Source organism: Plutella xylostella, chromosome 18 (genome assembly GCF_932276165.1).
Source record: "Plutella xylostella chromosome 18, ilPluXylo3.1, whole genome shotgun sequence".
NCBI lineage: Eukaryota > Metazoa > Arthropoda > Insecta > Lepidoptera > Plutellidae > Plutella > Plutella xylostella.
The window spans coordinates 6,699,918-6,717,077 of record NC_063998.1 but is presented as its reverse complement, the minus strand read 5'-3'; the positions used below and the strand labels follow the sequence as shown (position 1 = coordinate 6,717,077).

At 37.1% G+C, this 17,160-nt stretch overlaps 3 protein-coding genes across 4 annotated transcripts; all 3 read right to left on the bottom strand.

The window, feature by feature from the left end:
• Positions 1-201: 201 nt before the first annotated feature.
• On the bottom strand, positions 202-2,965 carry LOC105388018 (general odorant-binding protein 72). Its single transcript, XM_048627131.1, has 5 exons — positions 2,830-2,965; positions 2,228-2,303; positions 1,633-1,721; positions 1,077-1,188; positions 202-320 (listed from the first exon to the last, which is right to left on the bottom strand). Exons 1-5 carry the CDS (start codon positions 2,890-2,892, stop codon positions 232-234), a joined length of 429 nt encoding a protein of 142 aa, XP_048483088.1. The 5' UTR covers positions 2,893-2,965; the 3' UTR covers positions 202-231.
• A 1,833-nt stretch (positions 2,966-4,798) lies between these two features.
• On the bottom strand, positions 4,799-9,086 carry LOC125489912. Its single transcript, XM_048627504.1, has 4 exons — positions 9,011-9,086; positions 8,708-8,808; positions 6,019-6,130; positions 4,799-5,294 (listed from the first exon to the last, which is right to left on the bottom strand). The coding sequence occupies exons 1-4, from the start codon at positions 9,084-9,086 to the stop codon at positions 5,206-5,208; spliced, it is 378 nt and encodes a 125-aa protein (XP_048483461.1). The 3' UTR covers positions 4,799-5,205.
• A 1,378-nt stretch (positions 9,087-10,464) lies between these two features.
• On the bottom strand, positions 10,465-16,843 carry LOC105387989 (general odorant-binding protein lush-like). 2 transcript variants are annotated; one of them, XM_011558812.3, is made up of 5 exons: positions 16,603-16,843; positions 15,951-16,026; positions 11,902-11,990; positions 11,056-11,167; positions 10,465-10,647 (listed from the first exon to the last, which is right to left on the bottom strand). In XM_011558812.3, exons 1-5 carry the CDS (start codon positions 16,666-16,668, stop codon positions 10,559-10,561), a joined length of 432 nt encoding a protein of 143 aa, XP_011557114.3. In that variant the 5' UTR covers positions 16,669-16,843; the 3' UTR covers positions 10,465-10,558. The 2 variants fall into 2 exon arrangements, with proteins under 2 accessions (XP_011557114.3, XP_048483087.1); XM_048627130.1 differs by lacking the exon at positions 15,951-16,026 and having other exon boundaries at positions 16,603-16,842.
• Positions 16,844-17,160: the final 317 nt, after the last annotated feature.

The following is a 17,160-nucleotide window of genomic DNA, read 5'->3' as shown; positions in this document are numbered from 1 at the left end:
GCCGACTGGCCAATCACGAAACGATTTAATCCGCTTTTTTTCATCATTAGGTCGCGCTTTACTATTGTGAATTTGTTTTTCAACAAGCGAGGTTATTAGGAGTGCGGTGTAGTGTGAATGTCATCATTAACATCGTCAAAAACAAAATAATATACCTAACTAACTGAAAATTAGACTACATTAAATAAATGAAGAAAATAATTCCGTGTCAGACATATTTATTTAATCATATCAGGCGAATATAAAAATCTTAGGGTCGTGATCGTAAATGCATTTTGCTGTCCAATAAGATGCTTCACATAAATCTTTGTACTTTTTGGCTGAAAAAAAAAGAAGAGAAGGTATTTAACATTAAAAATTGGAAATTCGTGAAAACTATAATCTAATCTTAAGTAAAGTCACATGACCAACTGACCAATAAAAAAAGTTTATTTTCTTCTAGTGTTTTTGAGTGTTTTAAAAAAAGCAAGTTGTAGAATTTTATTTTTTTATGAAAGTGACCCTTGGAGTTACTCTTTTCGGCTTACTGTACCCTTTTTAACATCCTGTATAGTATATCCTGCTAACATTATCAACGGGAAAGTTTGTAAGTTTGTATGGATGGATTGTTTGTCACTCTTTCACGGGAAAACGTTAGCTGACCCTCCGGCCTGCTGGACCGACGACCTTAGTTAGTAGCCAGTAGTGGCTGGATGAGGAAGACCGAGAACCGAGTGTTGTGGCGCTCCTTGGGAGAGGCCTATGTCCAGCAGTGGACAATTATTGGGTGGTGATGATGATGATTAGCTGACCTCCTGGATTAACACATAGGCTTCTTCTCATCACAGAATTCCCACGGGAAAACGTTTTAAGGTTCAGTGACCACTTCCCAATACAAACAATCTATTGTTGTGGGTCACAACTCACACCTCTGCGTGGCTAGCTGTGATGTGATGTCTTCCTCATCGTGATCCGATGACGGCGACCTCAGGGGCTAGTAGGACTTCTGCGGCGGTGGGCGCGGATGTGAGTCGCGAATCCCAGCTAGCTGTACTATTATTGTAAATAAGCAATATCAGTAAACTTTGTAAACTCACAGACGTCCTTGCACTGCTCTATGCTCTTCTTGACGGCGTCCTTGATGTCCGGGGGGTACATCAGGTCCACCTGCTTGATGGACGCCTCGTAGCTCAACTTGTTGTTCTTCACCTGGTTTATATTTAAAAATTATAAGTTTGTGTAATGAAGTTTAGACTGGTCATTAGACTAAGAAAAAATAATGGTGAATCTAATTTTTAACTAAAGTCTGTTTTTTAATCTCAGATACTTACTAAATTGAGAGATTCTGAACGGTTCATCAACAGTCGATTGTCCCGCCAATAGAACGATAACTATGTCACTTAATCGCGGTGATGAACCGTTCAGAATCTGTCAATGATTAAAAACAGACTTTGGTAGGTTATTCTCATGAATGTCATGTTTTTACTTTTAACCTTGACATTCACCCATGGGCCTAGACTAGATAAGTCATGGGCTAGTGTGTGTGTGATGCAGTCCTATGGCACCCAAGAGGTGCAGAGGGTCTCCAGGTCTCCACTAACGTCTGCCGCTTCCGCCTATCTACACTATCTAGTAGGGCTAGTAGGTACTTACAATTTGTGACATCTGATAAATGCACGCGATGTAACACATTACGTTTTTCTCCTCAATGAATTTTCCCTTTTCAATGTCAACAATATTTTCTGAAAAAAAAAAGAATATTAGTGCGAATGTGGCAAATCTAAATACAACTAGGTGTAGGGTGTTAAAAAAAACGAAAGGTCGTCATCTCTCATTTTGAACTACTTTTGCTCTGAAACTTTTAGAAATCATTGAAAAAAAAGACTTGCTTCTCATAGTAATGTCACGTGGTCAACTCGCCATTTTAAGGAGCACGAAATTTTCGCGAATTTTCTGTTACAAAAAAAAAAGATGTTTTAAATGCCCCAATGTAACCCCACGCGGCTTAGGTACTATACCATTTTTGTTCTACCCAATAAGTGACCTCGTGCCATGTGTTGCCTACCTACTGTGCTGTGCAACTTTAATGATCAATTACGATCACTTTAAATAGCTTGACTATGGACGTTTCATAATTATTATTAAGTACCTATTAGCTTTTAATTTTCAGCATTTTAATTTTATTTTATTTAACTTTGGTAATCTTCAAAAATTATTTCAGTATAAGTTTCATTAAATGGATAGTTACCTTCAGGGACGTCCACTTTGCCCAGGCAGCTTTTTTTCATCATTTTCGCTGAATTTTTCAGTTGTGCTCGAGTCATCTGCGGAGTTTTGAAGAAAAAGAGAGTTTGAGAGTTTAAAATCGTACCTATGGTTGTTACAAAACCACACTACACACATAGGTATTTCTGTCTAATAGCTAAGTAGAGCTACTAGACAGAAATATTTTTCAAGGATATGCATTGGCCAATATAATTCTTTATTTATTGTTGATCGGCAGGCGCCGCGCCGGCATAAATAAGCAGATTCTATGTGTGTAGTGTGTTTTTTGTTAAAGATTAACTATTAAGCAAACATGCTTAATGGTTTTGAATTACGTATTGTCTATATGGTATTATGTAAAGACATGATAGTAGAACACATAGTTATTCCTACTGAAGGTCTGGAGAGAGTATTTTCAGAGAATTTCAGCATGATTTAACGTACCTAATAAGGTTATATGTATATAGTCACGTAATTTTTTCACACCTCGCCAGTTTCAGAAGTTGTATCGTTGTACACATTTTATCCAGAACTTCACCATTGTAAATTATGAGCATATTTTGCAACACTCTGTATATTACTTACTGCTTCAGCTCCGCTTGTCAAAATGACAGCTATAATCAAAAGGCCGAATTCCCGCCGCTCCATGTCAAAAACCAACTTTACACCTTCAGCCACTGTTTCCTCAAATCCATATACCTCACGAATGAAGTGCAGAACTTCAAGATCATAATATAAACTCCCTTAGCCATATGATTATAGGATGCTAGGAACCAGTAACTGTTTGTTATGTGCATCTGTTGACAGTTATTACTCCAGTATTAGTGTATTTAGTGCACGCTGATTGTATAAGTGGCTGCCGTCAATGGATGTCCTAAGTAGGTGTCACTAAAAATACCTGCGATTCTTGACGTTTGAAAAATCTATTGTGTACTTAAAGTGAGGAATAAAAACTCTCATTAATCTACACTAGCTCTAAACTGCGAGCTTCGCTTCGCTTAGCTTCGTATATTTTGGTTGTTGCTTCGCTTCAATGGGGGCTAACGCGTGTGAATTTGCCGCTAGGGGCGCTGGTGTGCACTGAGGTCAAGTGACATTTTACTTTTCATATAATTTGTTTGGCGGGCTTCGTGATAAATTATATTTTCGTTCATTTCCCTGTTGAAAAGTGATCTCTTTTTGCGAAATTATCGCAAATATGGATTATTTGTCGTTGAAAGCTGAATAATTAAGGAAAAGAGGCGCAAAAATAAGCAGTCTCAAAGAGCAGCTAATTTCGAGGTTAGTTTGTTTACTGTTTACAAACTAATTTTTTACGAAGTGTATGCTTGTTTGCTTAGGTAACAGCTATGTTTTTTCTTTTTACAGATACCAAGACTATGACCGTAACAGTAACTTGGTTGGAAACGTAGAGGACAGCATCATACAACAAAATGATTCAGTGTACTGTTGAGTGGCCTTCAGAAACTTTGTATAGCAGTGTGAACACTAAAAATTAAACTCCAGATCTAGATATTATCACCAATGAGTACTTTGGAATTTATGTACAATGTATACCATCGCTCTTACGGTTAATTAAAACATCGTGATAAAACCTGCACATCTAGATTTTCGAACCCACCAACCTGCAGAGGACCAGCGTGGTAGGAAATGGTCCAAGCTTAGGAGTGGAGTTTAGACCTTAAGGCGATATGCACAAAGGCTCCATTCGAGTGAGCCAGATGCAGGTACTGACACCCCCACAAATTATATAATAATAAGGGTCTGTTTCACAATGTCTGGTTAGTGGCTACCTGACGGATAAAATACATGCTGTCACTCTCTGTTATAATTTTTTAGACAGTGACAGCATGTATTTTATCCGACAGGTAGCGCCTAACCAGACATTGTGAAACAGGGGCTTAGTATACTATACTACCATTATTTAGTTTCAACTAACAACTCAACCAGCATTCATTGTGTGGATTACTAATGTGTTATATTTTTTGTATAGCAGTGTGTTTAAACGGAAAGGATAAATAAAAGTTAAATCAGTGTGTAATTCTTTTATTTTTATTGTATTTATTAAATGCCTAATCCTTATTTACATTATGTTCTTTCTGAAATTGGTTATAATGATTTTCACAAACAAGAGATTGTCGGATAATAATTATTTCACATGCCACTGTTTTAGAACAGTTTTATCACTTGTTAACGTAAGTCCTCCTTTTCTTTCCGAACATAACGGATCTACACTACATTGCGGCATAGTAACTCGATGTGATGATAGTTATTTTATAATTAAGAAGCTTATAAGATTCAAAATTTTAAAACTTTATTTCGCGCCAATTTGATACAGTCTCTTTTGATAAGTTTGACAGCTATGGTACCTCTTTACCTCAGCCGACAGTGGCGCCAACTGGTGAGCAAAAAAACGGTAGTCCCCATTCCGATACGACGAAGTTTTGAATTAAGAATGACGTTGACGTATATACACACGTTGATACATGTTATCTAAGTACATCGTTTTGCGTAGTAGATAGACCTCTTATATACTGTATATATGATAGGTCTAAATTCTATCTCGCAGAACAATGAGACCTTTGAACCTGAATTTTATTTACAGCTAATGATGTTCACAAAATAGTTATTTACATATTTATACGAGTAGGTACTGATGGCTTTGGGACCAATCGTACGGAACTCTACTAAATATATAAAACATGTATAACTTACCTCAATAAATATGGATGGAGTAAATAGTGCAGTATCTAGCATAAAAAAGAACTACATAATTATTTAAACTGTTTCCTTTATTTAAGTTAATTATAACAACAATGAAGAGCGCTAACTCGGTGGAACTACTCGACTTTGTTCAAAACATAATTATATGACTTTGTGGGTTTGCACATAGCTAAATGGATAGCAGATTAGCTATCACACAAATTTTTATTGAAATATACAGTAACAAATCAATCAAATCTATGGGAACAGAAAGTGTTCCGGTGTGTAGGCCTGGATGCAGCGCGCCATCCAGTACGCGTCCTCACAAGCATCCGCATACTTCTCATCTGGAAATAAACAAATACATTTTAAAAATAAAATAACAAAAATAAATAAACACTCACACCTTGTACTAATGCACTCCCTTGCGGGGTAGACAGAGGTGCATTGCTTGCACCCACTTTTCGCCAGTGTTTATGTTAGTCCCAATGTAATAGGGGGCGGGCCTATTGCCATTTTACGGGCACATCCAAGACCCGAGAACAAATATCTGTGTTTAAACAAATATCTGCCCCAGTCGGGAATTGAACCCGGGACCTTCGGCTCAGTAGTCAGGGTCACTAACCACGACGCCATTCGGTCGTATCAAATACATTTTAATCACATAATATAACACAGATAAAACACACATCTCTTAACGGCCCAATGGAACACATAGGGGCATATTCGAAGATAATAAAGGGTTTAATGCCATATATCCACAATTCTTATGTTTGTGTAGAGTGATAAACACTTATGCGGCCTTCTAGTGTTGAAAAATCTTTCGTTGAGTGATCAACAAGGCTATGCCATTTTTCATCGCGACCAATCACGTCCCCACTGCTGGGGCACGGGTCTTCTTCCAATGAAGGAAGGGTTTTAGGCCTAGTCCACCACGCTGGCCTCGTGCGGGTTAGTGAACCCCAACACAAGCCAAATCATTTCACGATGAAAAATCTACCAATATAGTCATTAGCTAACTGTAGTGTTTGTGACCAACAACACAACTAACAAGATAATTAAGTAACTTACCGACATATCTGCAATGGTTGATGGCGTCTATTATTGACGCCTTCGTCTCTTGTGGCCACAGCTTTTCTACGTGCTTTATCATCGCGTCATGTAAGATTATATCTTTCTTTATCTGTAATAGTAGATAGGGTAAAAGTACCAGTAACTGGCAGTTTAAGCGACTAGCAACACAAAAAAATATATTAAAAATAAAGTATTGGCCTGATTTAAGCACCGGTAGGCTTGAATTACTGGCAATAAGATGACGAACAATTATAGGCATAAATGGTAAAGATATATGATTAATATTCGATTTTAATGAAGTTTATATCCACTACCCCCAAAAAACCTAGTAACTGGCAGTAAAAATTAGTAACTGTCACATGATGTTTCAGTAACTGGCACCTTTTAAAAAATCATGCAATTAGGTCAATAACTATATAAAATCAATAATATATTCGATATTAGGTAATGTACAATTACCTGTCTAGGTTCTGTACCGGTAAGACTCAAAATCACCGTTGTAATGGTCGACTTCTACGACAAAATGACAGTACAAGTATGCGACGAATCGTGGGTCCATATGAATGCAACAAATCGAGAAACCCTTGGATTTGGAAACGGAAATGGAGAAAACAAATGCTTGTGGAACTTGATGTATTCATTCAGCAGCTTGAGAGAAGTGACCTGGCTAAGTTGAAGACTGCTGACGGTAGTATAGTTGATAGTAGTATACCTCTAAGATGAAATTTCTTGCGGAAATTGAAGGTTTCTACGGCTTTCAGCTTCACATGCTCTGGGTAAAGACAGGATTAGTACAGCTCTTCTGAAAGCTATTACTATCCCCGAACAGCTTCAGAAGCTCTTTAACCAATTTTGTTTATAAGTCATGTTTTCAAGCTGTTTTATAAGGTCATCACGAACCGTGTTTCTATCAAGTTCTTCAAGGACTATAAGAAAGCCTTTGATTCTATTTAGACCTGGGCAGTTCTGGAATTCCCTCGTTGTAACATGCATAGCGGCCTTAATGCAGCAACAGTATATTATGTCTATCTTGGACAGTCTATTCGACTAGGCAGAAGGAACTTCGAAAACGAGGCTGTAAAGTGCATAAAACAAAATACTACGATTGGACTGCATAGGGGAAGATTTGACAAATTTTCACATAAATGCCTGAAGGCAAAGGTCTTCAGTCAATGCGTCTTAATGGTGATGACGTATGGATCATAGACGTGGACACTGACGGTTGGACTGGTCCACCGATTCAAAATCGATCAGCGGGCATTGGAAAGATTGGTGGTTCTTTGAAGGACCATATCAGAAATAAGGTAATCCGTAAGAGAACTTGAGTAACCGATATAGCTCTTAAATTCTGTATGCTCAAGTGGCATTAGGCCGGCCATAGCTGCCGAAGAACCGATGACCAGTGGGGCAAACGCGCTCTAGAGTGGAGACCACGAACATGCAAGGGTAGCGGCGGATACCTTCGGGCCAGCTGGACCAACGACCTTATAAAGCTGACCGGTAGTGGCTGGATGAGGAAGGTCGAGAACAGAGTGCAGTGTCACTGCTGGTGAGAGGTCCAGCAGTGGACAATTACTGTAGATTGCCTTGATTTTAGTCATTTTTCTGAAAAGAAACATGAAAGAAATGTTTACCGCACCAGTAAGTGCCAGTTATTGGTGCGTAAAAAATGTATGCAGATTAGTAACTGGCAGCCCCGTGCCAGTTATTGAAACAAAGCTGTCTAGACACTGGGGGTTTTTACAGTGCACTTTAAATCGTATTTTCTGTCGATAGAAGGTATAAAATAGCTTAAAATCACAAAACCCAAAATATTAGTAACTGGCAGGGGGGTGCCAGTTACTAAGTGAAGATATAAATTACGTTTCAGTAACTGGCACCCTCAAATATAACTCAAAAGCAACTAAAATCACAGTGAATCGGGCCATTATGATATTGTTTAGACCTTCCCCTACTTCCTTGTTATTGTCACACTATCAAAAACTTATTTATTTTCGCGAAAACAGGCCATACAAATTTTGGTATCTCCTTAAGAAAAATTTAACGCACGTGCATTTTTTTGGCGATCTTCGCCGCTTTGACTGAGATAATTTCCAGCGCCGGAAAATACCCACCTAGCGGCGTAAAATTAAACTATAATATCAATGAATAATTGGAGATTGCTGTAAACACATCAAAGATGGTCTTACTATATCCAAAAGCTTAATATATTTAGTTTTATAGTCAAAGTGCCAGTTACTGACACATGCCAGTTATACCACGATTTACCCTACTTATATTAGGTAACATAGTTAGCAGCGTCGGTTACAAAATTTTCGCCTACATAGTTAGGTATTTGGTAGGGAGAGAAAGTTCATTAGAAAGGTACAGCCACAGCTGAATAAAAACTTAGTATGAAAAGTAGAGCACACTGAAAAAAACTGATATTTAGTAGGATATCCTATGCTCAAGAAGTTCCTTCATATTGATTATGTAATTAAATTAATTAGTTAGGTATTTGGTAGGGAGAGAAAGTTCATTAGGAAGGTACAGCCACAGCTGAATAAAAACTTAGTATGAAAAGTAAAGCACACTGAAAAAATCTGATATTTAGTTGGATATCCTATGCTCAAGAAGTTCCTTCATAGTGATTATGTAATTAAATTAATTAGTTGCCCTAAAATTACAAAAAAAAACATGAACTTACTACTCCACCGCTAACGTAAATACACTTGATGTAACACATAACGTTCCTTTCCTCCAAAAATTCACCCTGTTCTATGCTTCCCACTTCCTCTGCAAAGAAAATTTGATTTCATTAATAACGAGTGCCTTAAGATGTTCGTTACTTAAACGAACATCTTAAGATACATATAATTAAATATTTCGAAAATGTCTTCTCTCTAGAATAATTAAGTATCCGCTAACTAATTTTAAAATATTACTTACGTCTAAAAGTATAACTACTTAGATAATAAATATATTGTTTATTGTGTTTTTCGGTACTTGCCTTCAGTGACTCCGTTGCTGGCCATGCATTGCCTCTTAGCCTCGGACAAAATCTTCTTTAGTTCAGGTCGAGTCATCTTGAAATGAAAAAAGTTTAATTTAGGAAGGTGTACATTATATAAAAATAAAGTAGTGCCACAGATTAAACATTAAATTGGCTGTACACCGTATTTTTTTTTAACGACACTGAGATTTCACCTATTTTTCTCATACTTTTCAATCATACTTTATTAATATACACTTTTAGGTACGGGACAATCACACTTAACTTACGATAAGTTAGAAAGCTACAAAATTATTTAGAAAGACTTACCGCAAATGAAAGGTCTAATGACACCAACACAAAATACATACACAACTCTAAAAATCTCATGATTTACGTGTACTCGTTTATGTAGTAAAACTTAAGTAACAAAACTCGCGTATGAAAAGTTGCAAAATACTTCATCGGATACAGTTTGCCATTTTTTTAACCTATTAAACCGTTAATAACGTGTAATCTTACTAACTGAAACGTTAAAACCCCTATAATTTACTGGTTTTTATAACCGACTTTTGGTAAGTTAGGTTTTTATGTTCCAAATAAGTCCGTCACTGCTTTACGTCACTTAAAAAAAATAATAAACTGCGGTTGTAACATTTTATCATCTTCATTCGTGGCAATGTTCATTTAATGAAAGGCCACATTTTAATGTGACCCCACTGTATTAAATGTGACGTGGTTTGAGCACCCACAAAGGATCCCGGGTAATTATTTCTCCACCACCCAAAGTCGGCCTGCATGCCTGCCCGTGATATCATAACATAACGCAATACTTAATTGTTGTATGTAATTCTTACACTCGACACGAAATTCAAGTGGATTAGAATGCACGCTGTCGTGAAATCATCCAAGGCCGTTTAATACAACGAGATAAGAGTCGTAGCTCCGTAAATGTTCGTTTGTCGTCATATTATAGTGACCCCCCAGATTTTCCTACGTCCAAGCATTGTCCGAAGGCGGTTTACTCTCCATAAGGGACACTCTTCATCCTCCAAGCTCCTCCACCGGACCAACTGTTGCAGGTGGGAGGTTTACCTCTGTATTCACGCCCTATATACCTCTTATTACCTCATTCGTAATAAGAGGAATATCATTAGAAATACTCGTAGTTTCAGTTTCTGTTGTTTCATTTGTGACGGTAGTGTAACATTAAGGCTATTCGCACACTGGCCCCATCACGCTGCGTGTTGTGTGAATAGGGATATTCACGCAATACGCATGCAGTATTAGCATTCCATGGTGAAAATGAATCACAGTCAGTATGAGAAACCGAACCTCCGTTCTTATGAAAAATTACTATCGTATTTGATCAGGAGATTTGGATTTGATAAGGAATCAAACTTTTGTTTTTTTTTATTAAAATAGATATGTATTAAAAAATTACAGGAAAAATATAGTCCAAAAGCAGTTACTTCGGTAGTTCAATAAAATGTATTTTATCCTAATTTAACTCTAACCATTAATCCATATCCACGCTATTACTATTCTCTTCTTTTGAACTAGTTTTCAAGGAAAAAAGAATTGTTCAGGTCCGTATTCGTACATACACTTGGCCACCCAATACGCTGCTTCACAACTGTCGGCGTATTGTTTATCTGAAAATAACAAATAGTATAACCATTTGCCGTGTATTTTATAGCATTCTTGTAGCTAATTACTACAGTCATTTTAATTATACTTACCACGTATTACATTTTTTGTACGTACCTAAATTTTTTTTACAAACTACTTTATATTTACATATCTACAATTTTTTACAAACTACTTTTTTTTTTGTTAAGGGTTTAAGGGCCACTTTCACCAACATATTAAATCTAGATTTAGTGTCAAATGTGGATTTAAGAAACGTCAGTGTATATAAAATTTGACACTAAATTGGATTTTTGGCTGGATTGCAAATTTCAGGATAAACTACTTAGGAGACCTTAATATAAAAATATATTCTTTTATTTTTAGAGGTATCGATAATGGCTGTAGTATTTGCTGTATGATTTTAAACTTACCAACATCTCTACACTGGTTTATTGCGGCTAAGGTTGGCTCCTTAATTTCTGGAGGAAACACCAAGTTGACATGCTTGATCATTGCATCGTACACAAATTTATCGTTTTTTATCTGTAAAATATTATTTATTTATAATTACTCCATTGTACCTTCGTCCAGCAGAGGACCACTATAGGCTGATGATGATGATTGTACCTAGATCACACTTTTTAAATCTTGTTTTAAAAACAAAGGCGAACTTATAGTCAAAATCAATTTCTTTCAGTAATTTTGATGGTTTCATTACTACAAATTACACAGTTAAATAATGTGTTTAACTGAAGAAAGTTCATAGAACTAACAGGCTTGTACAGCGTCAACGAGAATTAGAAATATTTTTTTTCGACTATTTATAAGCCTTTTCTAAGTTTTATGAATCGTCTCCATCATCGACCCATCACATCCCCACTACTTGGGCACGGGTCTCCTTCCTATGAAGGAAGGGTGTAGGCCTAGTCCACCACGCTGGCCTAATGCGGGTTGGTGGACCCCAAGACAAGCAAGCTTGTGCTGAGTGAGTTGTCGGGTAAGTGGGTAACCCGACTGTCAGACTGACTAGGCTTAACGACTGCTGCCGAAACAGCAACCGGGACCCACGGCTTAACGTGCCGTCCGAAGCACGGAAGCGTCCAGAAAAGAGCCACTTGAAATCGGTCACCTATCCAATGGCTGACCATGCAAGTTGTTGCTTAACCTCAGTGATCAGTTACGATCACTGAAGCCAGCTCGACTTCGGACGTTCTATGAATACGGGGGTATAATATAATATTAAAACCCCTGATTTCAGAATAGGGTATAAAACTTACGGCCCCACCCATTGCGTAAATACACTTTATGTAGCACATTACTTTTCTTTCCTCAAGAAACTCTCCTTGTTCTATGTTACCAACTTGATCTGTAATTAAAACATATATTTTGTATAAAAGTTTAGTAATTACTCTCCTAAGACCTATTGCTAAACTTCTGTTAACCATTGACTAACACCCGGTTTCAGAATAGAGTATTCAAGAAAATCTCAGTAGAGATTTGCTCAAAGGATGAGTAGATACTTAGGTTTTCTACGTTTCACAAGTCGAACATAGTTTTTATCAAACCGTATTTAGCTAAGTATTTAATCAAGGTGCCTCTAAGCACGACTTTACGTTTCATTATATGTACAAAAAACCGGTTTTAATCAATAAAACTATTGTATAGGATTTTTGTTAAAAAATATTGACGAATTTAATTTCAAACACGTGAAATTATTAAAAGAATTATCTATTTATAATATATTAGGCCATAATGTTATACATTCAGATATTTCTTTTAATTTCGAATCACCAGGATAGACAACGGAACGCATTTCAAAATCCAATCTGTGAAATTCGAAATGTCATTGTCATTTCATTGTCAATCAATCAAATCTATTGTCATTTCATAAATATTCATCAGGGGGGGGTCACTGCCTTAATGGCTGAACTTTTAGTAGAAGGTAGCGGCATCTCTTTATATTACTCTTATTACCAAAAAAGATGTAAGATGGCGTTATGAACAAGACCATAGAACAATAACAAGACACATAGATAAGTAGTATTTGAATGTTAACATTGTCATGATCTATGGCTATTATAAAGAAATTGCGTGTCAGTGTCAGTTCAGTTGTCTTACAATGTCTCGCAAATAACGTTTTTGTAATAAAAGCCTATACTCTCGGTATACTTATCGTTATTTATAAATTTTATATACCTACAAATAAAAATAAACATGGTGTGTTAAGAAAAAGCATCTTTATCCGCAAAAAGTGTTTTTATGAAATTCTTGTGACCTGACAGATTCCATATGGATCCAGGTTCCATGTGGTTCCACGGCACTGGCAAAGAGCGATCGACATCTTCATATCCGCTGAAGATTAAAATACTATGTGTACCAAACTGATAAATGTCGTCAAAGATTTGCCTCGCGAGGATAAATGATGCACTATTGGACGAAATGACTTTATCACCACAAGTGACAAGATTTGCTTCTCTTGGGAAACATAAACTAGCAAAACATGACGTGGTTTTCATGGTGAAAGGAATAAAAAAGGAATACACACAGCCACTCGCATATTATTTTACAAGTGACATGAACAAAACTGAACTGAAACATTGTTATATGCGAGGTAATAAAGAATTATATAATAATTTGTTTTTTATTTATTGTTGCATGTAGGTAGGTACATAAATAGATTGAACTTACATTTAGCTAATAAATGTAATAACTGTTGTGTGGTGTAACTACGTTAAGGCAAATATGTCTTATATCTTTATAGATTGAAGTTAATAGCCGGATCCCCACCAGACGATCCAACGCGATCCAAGAATTCTTACATACTAAACATCTTGGATCGGGCGATCGGATCGCATTGGATCGTTTGGTAGAGATCCGGCTATTAACTTGTGATAACAATATCTATATATATACAGGGTGTCCCAACAGGGCACCCTGTATGTATGTACAATGAGGCTGAGAAATATAAAGAGATGGCGTGGCGCTGTTCAGTATGACGTATAGAGTATGACAAAAAACTCCTCGAGATGCCACTCTTTTCAGAATTGTTTATTTTTTCTCTATGATATTCATCTTCAAAACCAAATATAATCTTGTGTATTTTACCATAGTTATCCATTAAATTAAAGGATTCTAACCAAATATTAAAATGGAAAGGAAGATAATAATTAGTTAGTTCAGTGACTGGACCCAGTGAGCAACCAAGTAGAGCACTGACTTGGTAGCCCCGTGTGAATGCTGGAATAAATAACGAAAACTGCCTTCCCTCAACTCGGATCTGTGTGGGACTCCAACATGCTTAAGCGTTGCGTAAAAGCCCTTCTTCAACTCCGTGGTCAAGTCGCTTCTGCTGTTCGATTGTGACTAAGGGATCGATGAACCAACTACATATCGAGTAAGAAGTCGCATGGCGAATTGGAGATTGATCGGCCACACTACCAGAAGGGACGCACCACCGCAGACGCGGTCGCCTCGTGCACACATGGCGGCGTACAGTCGACGGCGAGCTGCGTGTGCAAGGCCTGAGCTGGAAGGAGGCCAGAGCGGTTGCTGAGGACCGGACGGCGTGGCGCACTCTCGTGAAGACCCTCTGTACCACCAGGGTACCTTAGAACAACAACAACAACAAAAATCAAACCCGGAGCATTATTTTGATTTCTAAGTAATTACTGTGATTTTTGTAGTTTCCTGATAAAAAAATATTATGAATTAAAGAATATAAAAGTTTCAACAAATATTTTTATTTATAGCCAGAAATCTAATATAAGTCCTTACATTCATAAATATTTAATATGTCTCCACCAGTGCTGTTCTTACATGGTTCTTACAGCATATTCTTCTTGTTTTCAAAACTTTGCAGTTCTTGAGGCAAAGGCTGCACAGCATATGGTTCCTCTTCTATTTCATTGTCCAGAACCACAGGTATAATCGTCTAGTTCTAGAGCCATGTTGTGCAACATCTCATAATGACCTTGTAAACCTTCTGCAATTTGAGTTGCATTCCATAATGTAGATATGGGAATCTTCTCTTTAGCACCACAAAGCATCACTCAATGGTGTTTCTTGTTGGGTTCTGGGCTCTATTAAATGGGTTCCGCTCATCTGGCACAATCTTTATTGACCAAAACTCATTTCGCATAACTCGTATGGTCTAAACTTTTTTGGCCGAACCATCACTTTGCCAAGACTTATGTGGCATAAAGCTCGTTATGTCTAAAACTCTTTAGGCACAATCTTTAAACACCTAAGTTTCGTTTGCTCAAATTTATGTTCGTCTATATCTATGTATAATCTTGTTTCTCTTAATGTTATCTTAATAAATAATATATTAAGTATGTAGTAAATGTACAAATTGTGGTATTTTTCTCCTACATCCCGAAAATCACGATATTGAAAGATCAAAGAATCGAAAGTTAACGACCAATGTAATTATTACAAACCCCATGAGATCGAAACCTAAAGATAGGTGCGATGACGAGCAAAGCGAGGAGGAGCGTGTTAGGTGCACATGTTCATAAAAACCAAAGCGGAGCGGAGCGGAGCGTTTTCCAAACAGTGAAAACAATACAAGGCACCAGTTTGCGTTATGTAGGGAGACGCTCCGTCAAAGTTAAAGCCAAACGAATATTATTACTTTGTATAAACCTATGCCATAGCATTATTAGGCTATTCAAGATTTGGCCATACCATTATTAGGCTTAACAATGTTATGCGAAATAACTTTTTACTAAACGAGATTTATGCCATACGATTTTCGGCGTAACGAGACTTTGACCAAACGTTACTATGCAATACGAGATTAGGCAAAAAAATCTTATGCCAAAAAAGGTAGAACCCTATTAAATGCTTCTTGTGACGGTATGGCTGCATTTATGAATGGTGTTATAAGATTAGATTAACGAAGTATCGTCACTGGACATTGTACAGCAAACAAAACTCTTGTATAATACTTGATATTTCACAATAATCACAAGTAAAAATATTTGATTAAGGTTTAAGTAGCCGAAATTGGTTACTTAAATTTGACAGACTCAACTTTGAGCAAGTACGGTTTGAGCGCTGTCAAACGCGTTGTGAAACGCATTTTTGTCGCTAAGCATGAAGTTAAGCATGCCAACTGTCAAATTTGAGATTTCTCAAGCTCTGTTGCTCAAACCAAACTCAATCATAAGAAATCTCAATTCAGAAACAGAAATTTAATAAGTATGAACTTAAGTAGGCTTTGAGAACGACTCAACCTCAAATACTCAGTTGCGAAACCGAGGGTAAGTTTTGGTGACCAAGGCTCTAAGTACCTACTTATATTCATAACAAATCATTTAATTACCTTCCGTTACGTTGTTTTTCGGCATACAAGATTTTTTCATAATTTTACTTGTATTTTTCATTTGTTTTCTGGTTATCTGAAAATTATAGGAATACAAAAGCTATAGTATGTATATGTATCAGATGCCTAACAGTAGCAAGGACTATTGATTGTTACCCTATGCTAGTATATATCTTGTACAGGATATTCTACTATAGGCAGATTTTTCCTACCGATACTGAGAACTTACTAACTATTCTTAGTCCTGACTAACATGATATGGAGACGGTGACTTTATATGCCAAGACAATGGTGACGAAAGATGGATAATTACACTTTTCAGGCATCAGGCGTATAATCAGACAAACCAAACTTATATATGAAAATTAATTGGTGACATCCCGGTGTCATTCAAGAATCTAGGGGTATTGATTCAGGGAGCTTCCACCTTCCCTTCCTTCCGACAAGGGGCCACCCGTCGCTTTTAATACTACCCTGATAACTTCATAAGATACCATACTCAGGACCTGTTTCACAATGTCTGGATAATGGCTACCTCTCGGATAAAAGACATGCTGTCATCTCAGAAATTTTTATCCCACAGGTAGCCCTTCATCAGACATTGTGAATTGTGAAACAGGCCCTTAATAACCATAGAAAAATACCTACTTACCGAAGAAACCACACATATTCCAGTTGCCACTACCATCACAATGAGCCAATGATTCTTCACAAACATTGTTTCCAAAACCGCTACTGTGTTGGTCTAACAAAGTGCCAGATGTTTCTGAGATACGTATGCCATTTATAAAGGTGTAAATTTATGCTTATTAAAATATTGAAAACTCATTTAATTTGTGTGCGTTTTCTCGCTTCTGACAGTGTAATTGTTGATTTAAAACATTCTATGTACCCATTTGGTTGTTAATTAAAATGTTAATAATGTCCTCCTAGCCGAATTTCGACCACGGCGGCCAATCTCATTTGAGATCAGCCATCTACGCAGGAGTAGTTTTATAGTGCCCAAGTGTGTGCGCAGTACACAGGAGCACTCTCTGTTCCATCACTCTCTTAGCCCAATGGGACGGATTGACCGACACGACTGGAGAGAGCTAGGCGCAGGACCGACTGCTTTACATGCCCATCCGACAGCATGGATCGTTTCACTGTTTCGGACATCAGGTGATCAGCCTTCTATGTCCTAACCAAACTTAGAACCACAATTTAGAAA

Excerpts from the sequence above, each read along its gene's own strand:
- LOC105388018 (XM_048627131.1), bottom strand. The coding sequence starts at position 2,892 with ATGGAGCGGCGGGAATTCGGCCTTTTGATTATAGCTGTCATTTTGACA. Across the intron at positions 1,722-2,227 it reads CAAAGTGGACGTCCCTGAAG|AAAATATTGTTGACATTGAA; the intron begins GTAACTATCCAT and ends TTTTTTTTTCAG. Across the intron at positions 1,189-1,632 it reads TTTATCAGATGTCACAAATT|GTGAAGAACAACAAGTTGAG; the intron begins GTAAGTACCTAC and ends AATATAAACCAG.
- LOC125489912 (XM_048627504.1), bottom strand. The coding sequence starts at position 9,086 with ATGACTCGACCTGAACTAAAGAAGATTTTGTCCGAGGCTAAGAGGCAA. Across the intron at positions 8,809-9,010 it reads CAGCAACGGAGTCACTGAAG|TTTTCTTTGCAGAGGAAGTG; the intron begins GCAAGTACCGAA and ends AATGAAATCAAA. Across the intron at positions 6,131-8,707 it reads TTTACGTTAGCGGTGGAGTA|ATAAAGAAAGATATAATCTT; the intron begins GTAAGTTCATGT and ends CTACTATTACAG.
- LOC105387989 (XM_011558812.3), bottom strand. The coding sequence starts at position 16,668 with ATGTTTGTGAAGAATCATTGGCTCATTGTGATGGTAGTGGCAACTGGA. Across the intron at positions 11,991-15,950 it reads GAAAAACAACGTAACGGAAG|ATCAAGTTGGTAACATAGAA; the intron begins GTAATTAAATGA and ends TTTTAATTACAG. Across the intron at positions 10,648-11,055 it reads AAACCAGTGTAGAGATGTTG|ATAAACAATACGCCGACAGT; the intron begins GTAAGTTTAAAA and ends TGTTATTTTCAG.